The following is an 11,376-nucleotide window of genomic DNA, read 5'->3' as shown; positions in this document are numbered from 1 at the left end:
GGTTACAGGGGTTTAGATAACGATAAGTAAATTGATAACGATAACAAGCCACTCCTAGCCACGCAACACCAAAAATCTACAAAAAAAAAGTTACGAAAGCTCGCGGATCGCATTGCCCCTCTGCCCCTCTACCCTTAATCGACACTCGGCGCATTCTACTACGAGAAGGATATTTCACTACTAATTCCTTCTTTTAACTGGCCGAGGGACGAAAATGGGCAAGGCAAAGACATCCAAACGCGGAAGCGCAAACTCGACTCCGTACGAGCGACCAGCCAAGAGTGCTGCGACGAATAATGTCTTCAAATTCAGTAAAGACTTTGGTCAACATATTCTGAAGAATCCGGGTATCGCAGAGACCATAGTTACGAAGGCATATCTCAAACCCACAGACACGGTTCTTGAAGTCGGTCCTGGTACGGGAAATTTAACAGTCAAGATCCTCGAGCAAGCCAAGAAAGTCATTGTAAGTTCACATAGTGATTATCACTTGCGTAGGGAGGTCATTGAACTAATCGCAATCGTGAACAGGCGGTAGAAATGGACCCCCGAATGGCTGCCGAAACAACGAAGCGTGTACAAGGAAAGCCGGAGCAGAAACGACTGGAAGTTCTCTTAGGAGACGTAATCAAGACTACACTTCCCTCTTTCGACGTGTGCATCTCGAATACCCCCTACCAAATCTCGTCGCCTTTAGTATTCAAGCTTCTCTCTCTTCCGAATCCACCAAGAACATGTGTTCTCATGTTCCAGCGCGAATTCGCGCTACGTCTTACAGCCCGGCCAAACGATCCTCTCTACTGTCGCCTATCAGTCAATGCGCAATTCTGGGCGCGTAAGTTGCCTCTAGTCCACGTCTAGGAAGCGATACTGACTCTAGCTATCACAGGTATAACACACATTTTAAAAGTCGGAAGGAATAACTTTCGGCCCCCTCCTCAAGTCGATTCTAGCGTCGTCCGAATCGAGCCTAAACTCGGCTCAGAGCGTCCGAACATCAGCTTCGAGGAGTGGGACGGCATGTTGCGAGTGTGTTTCAACCGAAGAAATAAGACCTTAAGAGCTTCGTGGCTCGGCAACAAGGAAGTTCTCTCCATGTTAGAGCGAAATTACCGGCTCTGGTGCGCCACAAATGATATCCCTGTGGACGATACAGTTGCGGACGAGGAAGAGGACGACATCGAGGAAATGGAAGTCGACGAGAACGTGCCGCCGAGCGCCGGCGACGAAAAGGAGTGGGGTGGCATCATGGATGTTGACGGAGCAGATGACGACACGCCGTCGTTCTTTAAGGAGGCCATGAAGACCGAGATACCGAAGACAAAAAGCAAGCGGAAGAAGACGAGAGTCGCCTTATTAGTCAGGGAAAAAGTCCGAAAGGTTCTGGAAGACGTGACTGAGCTTGCTGACAAGAGAAGTGGGAAGTGCGACGAGAATGATTTCTTGCGCCTTCTAGCTGCTTTCAACGCGGAAGGAATTCATTTCTCTTGATCCGTTAAGCTATGCGGCAACGCATATACAACATATGATTTACGATGGTCCGGCGTTCTAGGGGATCACGGCTCATACGCATAGGGCATTAGGAGTTACGGCTTTGTGGGAACTTGAACGGCAAGCGAAAATTTCGTACTTGATATGCTGCCCACTAGAGGGCCGGCAATGAGGATAATTATTATGATGCGTATAAACGTCAATCGTACAGAACAATCCGTTCGGCCATTTTGGATGATCCTCCGTCGTCAAACCTGACCTTAATCCCGTGTCACCTAACCCTAGAATAACGAGCATCCACCGACCCGTTTACTTTCCGCCAAACCAGCCAAAGATGCCACTCTTGGCCTTGGACGTTTCAGCTTCGACCTTCTTGTCGAACTCGTCTACCTTATTCAGAGCAGCGGCCTTGGTGTCCTTTGCGTAGGCCTCGGCATCAGCAGCAGCCTTTCGCAGTTCGGAGTCTGTCTTGTGAATCTGTTTATCGAAGAATCATCAGAAACCGCGGACATGACGTTGCGAGGTATGACTTTTACTTACAGTCTGGTCGACCTTGGCACCGGCTTCAGCACCGTACTTCTCGGCGTCTTTCTTAGCCTGGTCTCCTCGACTGGGCAGCTCTGATTTGAATTGAGCAGAGACTCTATGAGCGTCGTCTGTATATATATGTTAGTTGGCATATGTATGATATTGAGATATTGCGGGAATTATCGTAATCCATGACGATATCTAGGAAGAACTCTCGAGTATGCCATACCTTCAGCATTCTTCTGAGCGACTTTGGTGTTGCCGCCGGCGCTGTATAAATAAAAACCAATACCACCTGCAGCCGTCAGGCCGAGGGCGAGGGGCAGTCTGGATTTCGACATTATAGATGTTTTTGGTATGTACTTCATAGGTAAGTTTATATTAATCGATGAGTCGGATATCAAGAACTATCCAGATGTCCGGATCTTATAAGCTCTCCAAGGGTATGGGACTTTGTGATAAAAGTTGAAGTTATTGGAATGGAAATTATTGGACTGAAACAGTTTAAGGAGGGACGAGAGTCAAATTTTTATTACGACGAATCACTACTTTGATGCAATATATATAACATACGACTTAGGCTTTAGGTGCTTCCCTACCTTCTACCTCATGGCGATTCGTTCAGAGGGTTACTGTTACTCTATTAGGTCCTAGGTAGTTGCTCCATTGTCACAAGATACATGACGTAGCTCATCTCGAATGCGGGTGGGGGAGGAAGGTGTAACAATGATGAGAGACTTGTGAGCGACTTAGTAATAAGCTCTAAATATAGCGTTACAGTTAAGAAGGTGTTTGGGAACATAAGCCTGAAAAAACTTATGGGGGATAAGCATAAGCATTAGCAATGTATTTGGATGTATTGATTAACTTATCCCCACCGTAATTGGGCTTGTGGAGTGCTCTAAAATACTTTCTCGTGCATCCAATAAGCTTCGAGGAAACCGCTGATGATTTTTTAAAATTGAAAAGCTACGAGAATTTATCTCAGTAAACTCAGACCACAAATTCGAGATCGTTCGTGGGGTTGTACCTCCCCTAGCCACACTCTTTTTTAACCAATCAAACCCCGGAACAACCCCCCAAAACAATCTCGAATCTGTGGTCTGAGGCAGGTCTGGGACCCCGCACACCAGAATCATACGTCTGACGTTCTAAAACAACAACATTAACGAGATCATCAAAACAACATCATTAAAATAATAGTATCAACGCGCTTTTATAGTAAGTTTAATTGATTATACAATCGTACTAATCTCATTATCAGGTCTATCGATTAAATCTACGCGTTTTAAGTCTTTTAAGGTGTTGAAAGTGGCCACAACGGCTGCACTACAACGGTCGCAACGCGTTGGTCGCAACGCGTTAGCCGCAACACCGGTCGCAACGGTAGCCGCAACGCGTAACGATAGCCGCAACAGACGTCAAAGCCTGGTATATAAGACCGTATAGGTATGCAGGAAAGGCTAAAGGGCTTAGGAAATAGTATTATTAGCCTTAAATTGTTAAAAAAAGAAGGATTTTATACGTGGTTGTGGGATATTAAGTTGTTGTACCTAAGTACCTTACATGAGGCTTAGTATAGTCAGAACGTCAGGGATTTTTAGACGTCGAGGCCTGGTATATAAGAACGCGATGCCGTACGAGTATATAAAGAAGATAGAGAGTTAAAGAAAGCATATTACAAACCCCGAGTCATTAAAATTGAAGCTATTTCGTACGTTATTGTGGTATATTAAGTCATCGTAGATGTAATGTCTGATTTTTTCATCACCAACGAGAACGTCAAGGACCCCTGCAATACAGTACAGCCTCAGACCAGATATTTTCGAATGCTTTGCCCGTGACCCACAGGTACAAACACACGGACCACGCGTTGCGTGGCGCAAGCGGGCGCAGCCCGCTTCGAAAATATCTGGTCTGAGGTCACCTGAGATAAACGAGAATGGTGTTTATTAAGTTGTTTATGGCCATTTATAACGATATTATCCATTAAAATGCTTTGTAATTATAACGCATTTAATGAAAACATTACAGCACTTTTAATGATGTTTTAATTTTTTTTTTATAAAAAATATATACGTTATAATTACAACGCATATAACATTTATATAAACATTAAAAACGTTATAATAAAAAAAAGTAACGATAAAATTAAAAATAGTTTTATTTATTATAATAAACATTTTAAAACATAAACATAAAATTATAAACATTTAATAATTTATATAACATTAAAATTATCGTTAATTCGTTTAAATTATAATGGAAATCGCTTTATAATTAAAACATAATTTAATTAATTTATGTGTTAAAATTAACACGAGTTATAAACAAAACACCGTTTACGGTTTTAAACAACTTTTAAGTTTTTTTTAAGTTTTTTTTTGCTTTAATTTAATTTAATATAATAAAAACTTGCCATAATAAATTTTAAAAAACACGGGATTAAATTTATTATAAAGTAAATTTATTATTAAATAATAAAATATATTAATAAAATACTTTTTAAAAAAGTAAAATGCTTACGTATAAACTGTAAAGTCATAAGTTTAAACGAAATTAAATAAGTATTTTCCGAAAATAAATATATATTAAGCTAAAAACGGTATAACTTTACTCGTTTTACAACAAATTTAATGGTAATTTGTCACGAAGTTAACGAATTTCGTTATATAAAAAAATTCGTTAATTTACATACAAAATTCAACAATCCGTGATTTCAATTCGTTATAAAGTGAATTCGTTATATCTTAGATTCGCTATGGCGAGTTTTTACTGTAGTTCGATACCCCACATTCGAAGTCGCAACCGTGATGACCTTGCTTCAAATTCTCTGCATGGGTACGGAATACAAGTTTTTATTATGGATTACTTATTCTCGAATTACATCATCAACTACATTCCTAATATCGTGAAATCCAATTTTGGATGTCTGCGCTGCCTAAAAGCTCGGCAACTCATTTAAGCAAGCTACAAGCTTATAGTTTGCTAGCCGTTAACCAGCTACTGCTATTAACTGGCTTTTAGTGTACCAATTCCCATCCAGCTTGCAGCTTGCAGCTTGTTTTTAGCCTCCTTCGTCATCGATGTTAGAGCTACCCGGCGCAGACATTTTAGCTTCTTAGCTTAACTTTGGATAGCACTATCTACTTCTCCTCTCACTACATAACCAATAATTGCCATCTTCTAGCTCACAGGTACGCTCTGGTAAGACGCAGACGTCAGTTGTGCTTCTTATAGTCAGGACCAGGACCAGGACCCAATACAAATGATGATTTCTTATCCACTTCGCTCTTATGTCATTATCAACTAGACGACGCTTTCCATTATGCTGCATCTGTTCGTATTAAACGATGCCCAAAACCATCGCGCGTCTGCGCAGCTCTCGTCGTGCTCCTTCGCTGAAAGATAGCGATATTGATCACGAAATTAGTCTGGTCGACCGCACAGCACTGATCGAAGAACCTCGGTCTCCTACCCCCGAAACGGCCGACAATATCGACTCATCTATTCCAGACCAACGGTTAATTTCATCCGATAGTAGAGCTCCGTCTACCCAGCCTCCTGAAGTAGGAGATGTTCAACTAAAAAACAGTGGCCCCGACGAGGCAGGTCCCTCGGGCAAACGTGATACGTCACAAGCTTCTGCACAAGATGCCAACGGCTCGGTGATCGGGAAAAGGCCCATCTCGAAAGAGAATGGCCTTAAGAAGACTCTTAGCAAAAACAAGCCCCGCCCGCGTCCGTCTAAACAGGTTGAAACAGCAATTGATATACTGTATGAGAACCAGCGTGGGGCTTTCGTTTGTGGCACCCCTCTATTTTCTTCCGCGGCGTTGGGCAACTTAGATCCTCCACCTTGGACCAACTTTGCCCACAAGCCGAGCCCGACAGACATACATACAGCCCAAGTGCCGGACCCGAGCTGGGAATGGGCCTGGCCCGAGTGGCGCATAAATCGGGACGAGACTAGACAGACCGACAGTGACGGCTGGGAATACTCGTTTATGTTTTCTAAGAAATTCTCATGGCATGGCCCTAAGTGCTACAATTCATTCGTGCGGAGGAGAGCGTGGATCAGAAGGCGAATAAAAAAGCGCCACGGATATCAGATGAACGACCCGCACATGTACCATGAGTATTTCTCAATAACTCCCGCGAGAATCGAGTTAGGACGAACGAGCGTCAATCAGATGGCAGCTCGAATTTTCCGGAAATCGAGAGGTACTAGGCGGGATGAAGATGATGCAATAGCTATGGTGGACATAACGACAACTGACGAGCTGATGCTGATTTTGAGGTGGTCCCGCATCGACCGAGAGAAGCTCGAGGCCATAGAAAACTACATTGAGCATTGCACAGATGATTTGCAGAAATTGCAAGACTACATGCACAAAATTATGTCTTTGTTTGTGTTCCAGACATCCCGGAAGCTTCTCTTAGCACGGCTCATACAACTTCACGACGACCAGGTGGATACAGGACAGAAAGGGAAGTCTCTCGCTACGCAACGAAAGGCCGAAAACCTGGCCGCGGCTATTAAGCACGCCGACGAGGAGGTCCGAAGGCTGGAATATTGGAGCGACATCAAAGCGATGGCAAAGAGTGGCAAGTCTAGAGGTGCTGTGGACTGCGGGAAGGGATGGGATCGCGACTGGGCAGGCCTCGACAAGAGTGGCCCAAGGGGTATTAGGAAGGACGACGAGCTTCCGTAATAGGCTTCATCTGCTTTATCATAAACATGCCACAGCGTTATGCATGGGGTTCGGGAGCAAACGGTTTTTTATCTGGGATATTATTCGTAAGGTGTTATCGGTTGGGCGGTTGATAAACGATGTCGTACTACATAATATATCGAAATAAGCCCCGACGAACTATCGTCTATTATTTGAGGTTTTTGGCGGCTTATTAATTCGAAGGCTAGCTGCTTGCCTAGGGGGCTTGGCTTATCTGCTTCGAAAAGGGCGCCAATGTATTATGTGGTGCTATCCCCGAACCACGAGGTCAGTAAATAATATCAAGTAATATAAATAATAAATAAGGAGGCGAATATAAATACATAAATACCGGATAGCTACACGCAACCACGTCATATATTACAACCTTGTGGCTGCAGTGATTCAATAATGGGACGCAGGGAATTTCAGATGGCGTTCGAGACCGTCGTATTTCGGGTTAGGCTGACTTCGCCTCGTAGCTGACACGACCAAAAGCTGCGGGAATATGCGTGCTTTGTGTTGCGATCTAGATTCCTTGCGGAGATAAGCATCCTAGAGAGAGCAGGAGGAATCGAGGATTGAGGGAAGGGGAACCGGTTCATACGATGGCCGGCCTATATGATAGATTATATATCCCTTTCTGTTCGTGGTTGAACTTGTAGCTGCTACTGAAGACTTGTATTATTATTCTTAATACATACTCGATGACCCTCTCGCAAATAACAATGGGTACACATCCCCTAGGAACCGGGACTTCTTCTCCTGCTAGGATTACGTCGACACTTGATTCTCGGGTTCTGGCGGGTAAGGGCAAGATAGTGCCTAGCAGACAATGGGCAGACGAGCCATGGCCGCTTATCGAGCCGCCGTCTCGGACTCGACGTGTATGCCTTGCTTTCTTTACCCTTTCCTTTCCTTTCCTCCATTCTCACACCCATCCATATACCTATCTATTCTCCTCGACCTTGTCCTCTATACGCCCATACCAATCTAAGCCTCTTCATATACCAGCCAAGATCTATGCTAACCACATATACATATAACAGACCGGACATCCGGCACAACACATCGCAAACGAGGTAGCGCACACACACAACGCGATGCTGCGCGGCCTCAACGCGCTATATCTACAAGCCCCGTTTATACAGAGCCCCGTGGACGTGGCTGATTTCTGCTTTCTGGTACACGTGTGGGCTGCTTGGGTCAGGGACTATCATGGCCATAAGGAGGGCGTTATGATACCTAAGTTTGAGGACGCGTTGGGGTTGGAGAGGGGGGGGTTGAGGGTCGCTTCGACTTTTACTGGGGGTGAGGGTGAGGGTGAAGATGAGGGCGAGGGAGAGGGAAAATGGATGGGGGATGAGAAGGGCAAGGGGAAGGAGAAGAAGAGGGAGGGAGAGGGAGAGGGAGAAGGGGGAGAATATAAACCAGAGGGAAACATCCCGGCGCTTCTACAAAACATCCTCAACTATACCGCCACAACCCACGCCAACCCACCCTCCTACTCCCCCTCAACCCTACAATCCCTCCTATCCTCCCTCGCCAGCTCCCTCGTCCCACACCTCCACAACCAAATCCCCCTCCTCCAACAAATGCAAGACCTTTGCCTAACCCTCGACTCCCCCCCATCATCCACATCCCATTCCTCATCCACCACCACCACGCAATCATCATCCCAGCGCTCAACCACCACCCCCTCATCCCCATCCCCATCCCTCTCCCTCCCCTCCCCCAAACCCCCCACCGCCCCCGCCAAATCCACCCTCCTAACCAAAACCCACCTCGCCACCACAACCTCCTTCAGCGCCTCCCTGGACCCTTTTACCGCGCTGCCCATGATCGTCCGCCTGCGCGACATAACATACGACGGCCGCACCCACGACGGAGGCGTCTGGCCGCGCCTCTCCGTCCCCGCGCTCCACGCTATCGCCGACCGCTTGTCCCCGAAACACGCCGGATCCTGGCGTTTCCTGCCGTGCGACGTGTGGGGGCGGCCGCGGGAGTTGGAGTTCCTTGGGGAGGAGGGGGAGGAGGGTGGTGAGGCTTGAATGCTGGGTGGGAGGGACGAAGGGGGGGTTAGGTATGGGAATGTAATAAGGGGATGGGGGCATGAATATACTAGGTAGTAAGCATGTGAATAGATATATATATATAGATTTATAGATTTATTATATTAGGATACGTCGGATATGGGCATGTATATTCAGGATGAGTATAACCATCATCATCGTATAGTGAGATGTTGGTTTTTATATCATTTTAAGGGTATGCTGGACTTTTATACGGTATTTAATTACTTACCTACAGGCAATGAGATAATTCAGGGGAAGGACACTCACCCACGTGTAAAGTCAACATTTACTCAACGCTCTATCCCCTATTTCATTTCACTTCACTTTAGTTGTTCCCATCTCATATTTCTTTATCATGGTATCATCTCTTATTCGTCGCGTCTCATTACCGCGTCATGCCGTAACTACTGCTCTACACTTCGGTACCTTACCTGCTCCACAACTTAATACTTACTGCTGAGGCTCCTCCGCAACGTAGTGCAGGTACGCGCCTAGCAGTTTGGTGCCCTCGATGTAATTCTTCTTGTCCAGCTTCTCGTTGATCGAGTGTGCACCGTCCGTAGAGCTACCCATAGGTAATAGTAACACGTTCTTGCCCGTGGATTGCTCGAATGTTAGGGTAATCGGGATACTATGTCAACACGTTAGCTCTGAACTCGGGCTCGGAAGAGTATACCTATTCCTCTGCTTATATGATATCGACGGAAGGCAAAGAATAAGGGAGGGAAAGGGGTTTGACGGCTTACCTTCCACCCTCGCGCGTGAAGTCCGGCTGCACACCCCACACCCTCTCGACGGCCTTGCTAGCAGCGCGGAAGTTCCAGTGGTTGGGGCTAGCCGCCCACCAGTTACCCGTGTGGATGGGGTACACCTTGAGGCTGTTCTTGCTGCCGAGCGTTGCGAACGTGTCCTTGACGTGCTTGGCTACCAACTCGTTCACCTTCTCGATCTCCATGTTGGGCACGATACGGATGGAGAACTTGCCGATAACCTTGGCGGGGATCACCGTCTTAGCTCCCGGAGCCGAGAACGCGCCCTCAACGCCGTGGATCGACAGCGATGGGTATCGCCACCGCGCCATCAGCGTCGACTTGGTATCTTCAAAGATAGTCGTCTTGGACCCTAGAGACTCTTGTAGCGTTTCCATTGTGAACGAGATACCATCGTACAGCGTTTCCTCTTCCTTCGTGACAGGGGCTACCTGGTCCATAATACCCGGGATTAAGATCTTGCCGTGCGTATCGACCAGGCTGGCGAGCACGCGCACCAGGTCTGTCATGGGCTCCTGTGCCGTGCCGCCGAACACTCCACTATGTAGATCCGCACCGGGACCCGAGATCTCTACGCCGTAGTAGTTGCAACCCCGCAGACCGTACGTTAGGCACGGCTTCTCGGTACCTAGCCAGTAGTTGTCGCTGATGCAAACGGCGTCGGCATCGGCGAAGTAGCCCTTGCCTTCCTTCTGGATAAGTTCTTCTAGACCTTCAGATCCGTACTCCTCCATACCCTCGAAGCACATAAGTAGGTTGACGGGGAAGTCGACGCCGGCCTTTTGGTGTGCTTCGATGGCGTTCAGCCAGCCTAGGACCGGGCCCTTGTCGTCCGTGCTACCACGTCCAAACATGCGGCCGTCCTCGCCGACGCTTAGAGTGAAGGGCTCGGTGGCCCAACCGTCGCTCTTATCAGCGGGCTGCACATCGTAGTGTCCGTAGACGAGGACAGTACGCTTGTTCTTATCGCTACCGTAACGGGCGAGGATTGCGGGGGGAAGGTCGAGCGCCGGGTTATCGGGCTGCTTGCCGAGGGGCCGGAGCTCGACGCTGGCGCCCAGGGTCTTGAGCTCGTCGGCCAGGAAGTGGGCCATGCGGACGACATCAGGTCGGCGGGCAGCCTCCGAGGAGACGGAAGGGATAGCAACGGCTTTTCTGAGGCGCTCGATGAAGTGAGACGACAGGGAGTCGACCTGGGAAAAGAAGCCGTCGATTTGGGGCGCCATCTTGCGGGATTGGTGAGCTCGAAGGGCGGGGGTCAGGTATGTTCTTCTTACGGGGTATTTAAAAGTAAGTGAGGAGGGAACAGCCGGTCTTATATGTCTTATATTTCTTGTACACGAAGACGATGCTGGGGTTCTCAGATGCGTCAGTGGACTTGATAGTCGCGTGAGAAGAGTGCGGGGCATTTGAGATTTGAGTATTGGAGGGGCGAATGGAAGACGGGATATTGCGAATTTGCAGCTGGGTGTAAGTGTCTTAGGTACCTAATCTAAAGTACTACACAATGTACCTTAAAGATTATGTACATTAGCAGCTTAGGTAAATATTTCCAATGAGTGGAAGCTTTGAGCTAAGAGCTAAAATAATTTGGCTGTACTAGAAGTAGAAGGTACTTATCATAGGTACATAAAAAGAGAACGGTTATCGATGGCTTTGATATTGCTTGCCGCTACCTACAGATGCCCACTTATACCCTCCCTGTATCTATGTACATACCTCGTGCAGATATTGTCATGTTGGATTAGGGCAGGTCAAGTATGTGCGATGCATTTAAGAAGTTATAGACTACATACC

General features: G+C 46.9%; 5 protein-coding genes across 5 annotated transcripts; 3 read left to right on the top strand and 2 right to left on the bottom strand.

The window, feature by feature from the left end:
* Positions 1 to 79: 79 nt before the first annotated feature.
* Positions 80 to 1,527, top strand: F4817DRAFT_43735 (rRNA adenine dimethylase). Its single transcript, XM_049307468.1, has 3 exons — positions 80 to 466; positions 532 to 835; positions 890 to 1,527. Exons 1-3 carry the CDS (start codon positions 215 to 217, stop codon positions 1,489 to 1,491), a joined length of 1,158 nt encoding a protein of 385 aa, XP_049160915.1. The 5' UTR covers positions 80 to 214; the 3' UTR covers positions 1,492 to 1,527.
* A 273-nt stretch (positions 1,528 to 1,800) lies between these two features.
* Positions 1,801 to 2,360, bottom strand: F4817DRAFT_314120 (uncharacterized protein; the record flags this gene model as incomplete). The annotated part of the gene is made up of 3 exons (XM_049300355.1): positions 1,801 to 1,968; positions 2,032 to 2,147; positions 2,249 to 2,360. 3 exons carry the CDS (start codon positions 2,358 to 2,360, stop codon positions 1,801 to 1,803), a joined length of 396 nt encoding a protein of 131 aa, XP_049160914.1.
* A 2,471-nt stretch (positions 2,361 to 4,831) lies between these two features.
* F4817DRAFT_332060 (uncharacterized protein) lies at positions 4,832 to 7,284 on the top strand. The gene has a single exon (XM_049302601.1). The coding sequence runs from the start codon at positions 5,373 to 5,375 to the stop codon at positions 6,732 to 6,734; it is 1,362 nt and encodes a 453-aa protein (XP_049160913.1). The 5' UTR covers positions 4,832 to 5,372; the 3' UTR covers positions 6,735 to 7,284.
* A 178-nt stretch (positions 7,285 to 7,462) lies between these two features.
* F4817DRAFT_314118 (uncharacterized protein) lies at positions 7,463 to 8,785 on the top strand (the record flags this gene model as incomplete). The annotated part of the gene is made up of 2 exons (XM_049300354.1): positions 7,463 to 7,621; positions 7,784 to 8,785. 2 exons carry the CDS (start codon positions 7,463 to 7,465, stop codon positions 8,783 to 8,785), a joined length of 1,161 nt encoding a protein of 386 aa, XP_049160912.1.
* Positions 8,786 to 8,820: 35 nt separating this feature from the next.
* F4817DRAFT_332055 (Cys-Gly metallodipeptidase dug1) lies at positions 8,821 to 11,201 on the bottom strand. The gene is made up of 2 exons (XM_049302600.1): positions 9,556 to 11,201; positions 8,821 to 9,440 (listed from the first exon to the last, which is right to left on the bottom strand). The coding sequence occupies exons 1-2, from the start codon at positions 10,986 to 10,988 to the stop codon at positions 9,260 to 9,262; spliced, it is 1,614 nt and encodes a 537-aa protein (XP_049160911.1). The 5' UTR covers positions 10,989 to 11,201; the 3' UTR covers positions 8,821 to 9,259.
* Between the last annotated feature and the right edge of the window lie 175 nt (positions 11,202 to 11,376).

This window comes from Daldinia loculata (assembly GCF_022478755.1).
Source record: "Daldinia loculata strain CBS 113971 unplaced genomic scaffold F4817scaffold_13, whole genome shotgun sequence".
Classification (NCBI taxonomy): Eukaryota; Fungi; Ascomycota; class Sordariomycetes; order Xylariales; family Hypoxylaceae; genus Daldinia; species Daldinia loculata.
This window is presented reverse-complemented; position numbering and strand designations above follow the sequence as displayed.

Coding starts and splice junctions, on each gene's coding strand:
- F4817DRAFT_332060 (XM_049302601.1), top strand. CDS start 5,373: ATGCCCAAAACCATCGCGCGTCTGCGCAGCTCTCGTCGTGCTCCTTCG.
- F4817DRAFT_43735 (XM_049307468.1), top strand. CDS start 215: ATGGGCAAGGCAAAGACATCCAAACGCGGAAGCGCAAACTCGACTCCG. Junction 467..531: donor AGCAAGCCAAGAAAGTCATT/GTAAGTTCACAT, acceptor AATCGTGAACAG/GCGGTAGAAATGGACCCCCG. Junction 836..889: donor CAATGCGCAATTCTGGGCGC/GTAAGTTGCCTC, acceptor TAGCTATCACAG/GTATAACACACATTTTAAAA.
- F4817DRAFT_332055 (XM_049302600.1), bottom strand. CDS start 10,988: ATGCCCCGCACTCTTCTCACGCGACTATCAAGTCCACTGACGCATCTG. Junction 9,441..9,555: donor TTCACGCGCGAGGGTGGAAG/GTAAGCCGTCAA, acceptor GTGTTGACATAG/TATCCCGATTACCCTAACAT.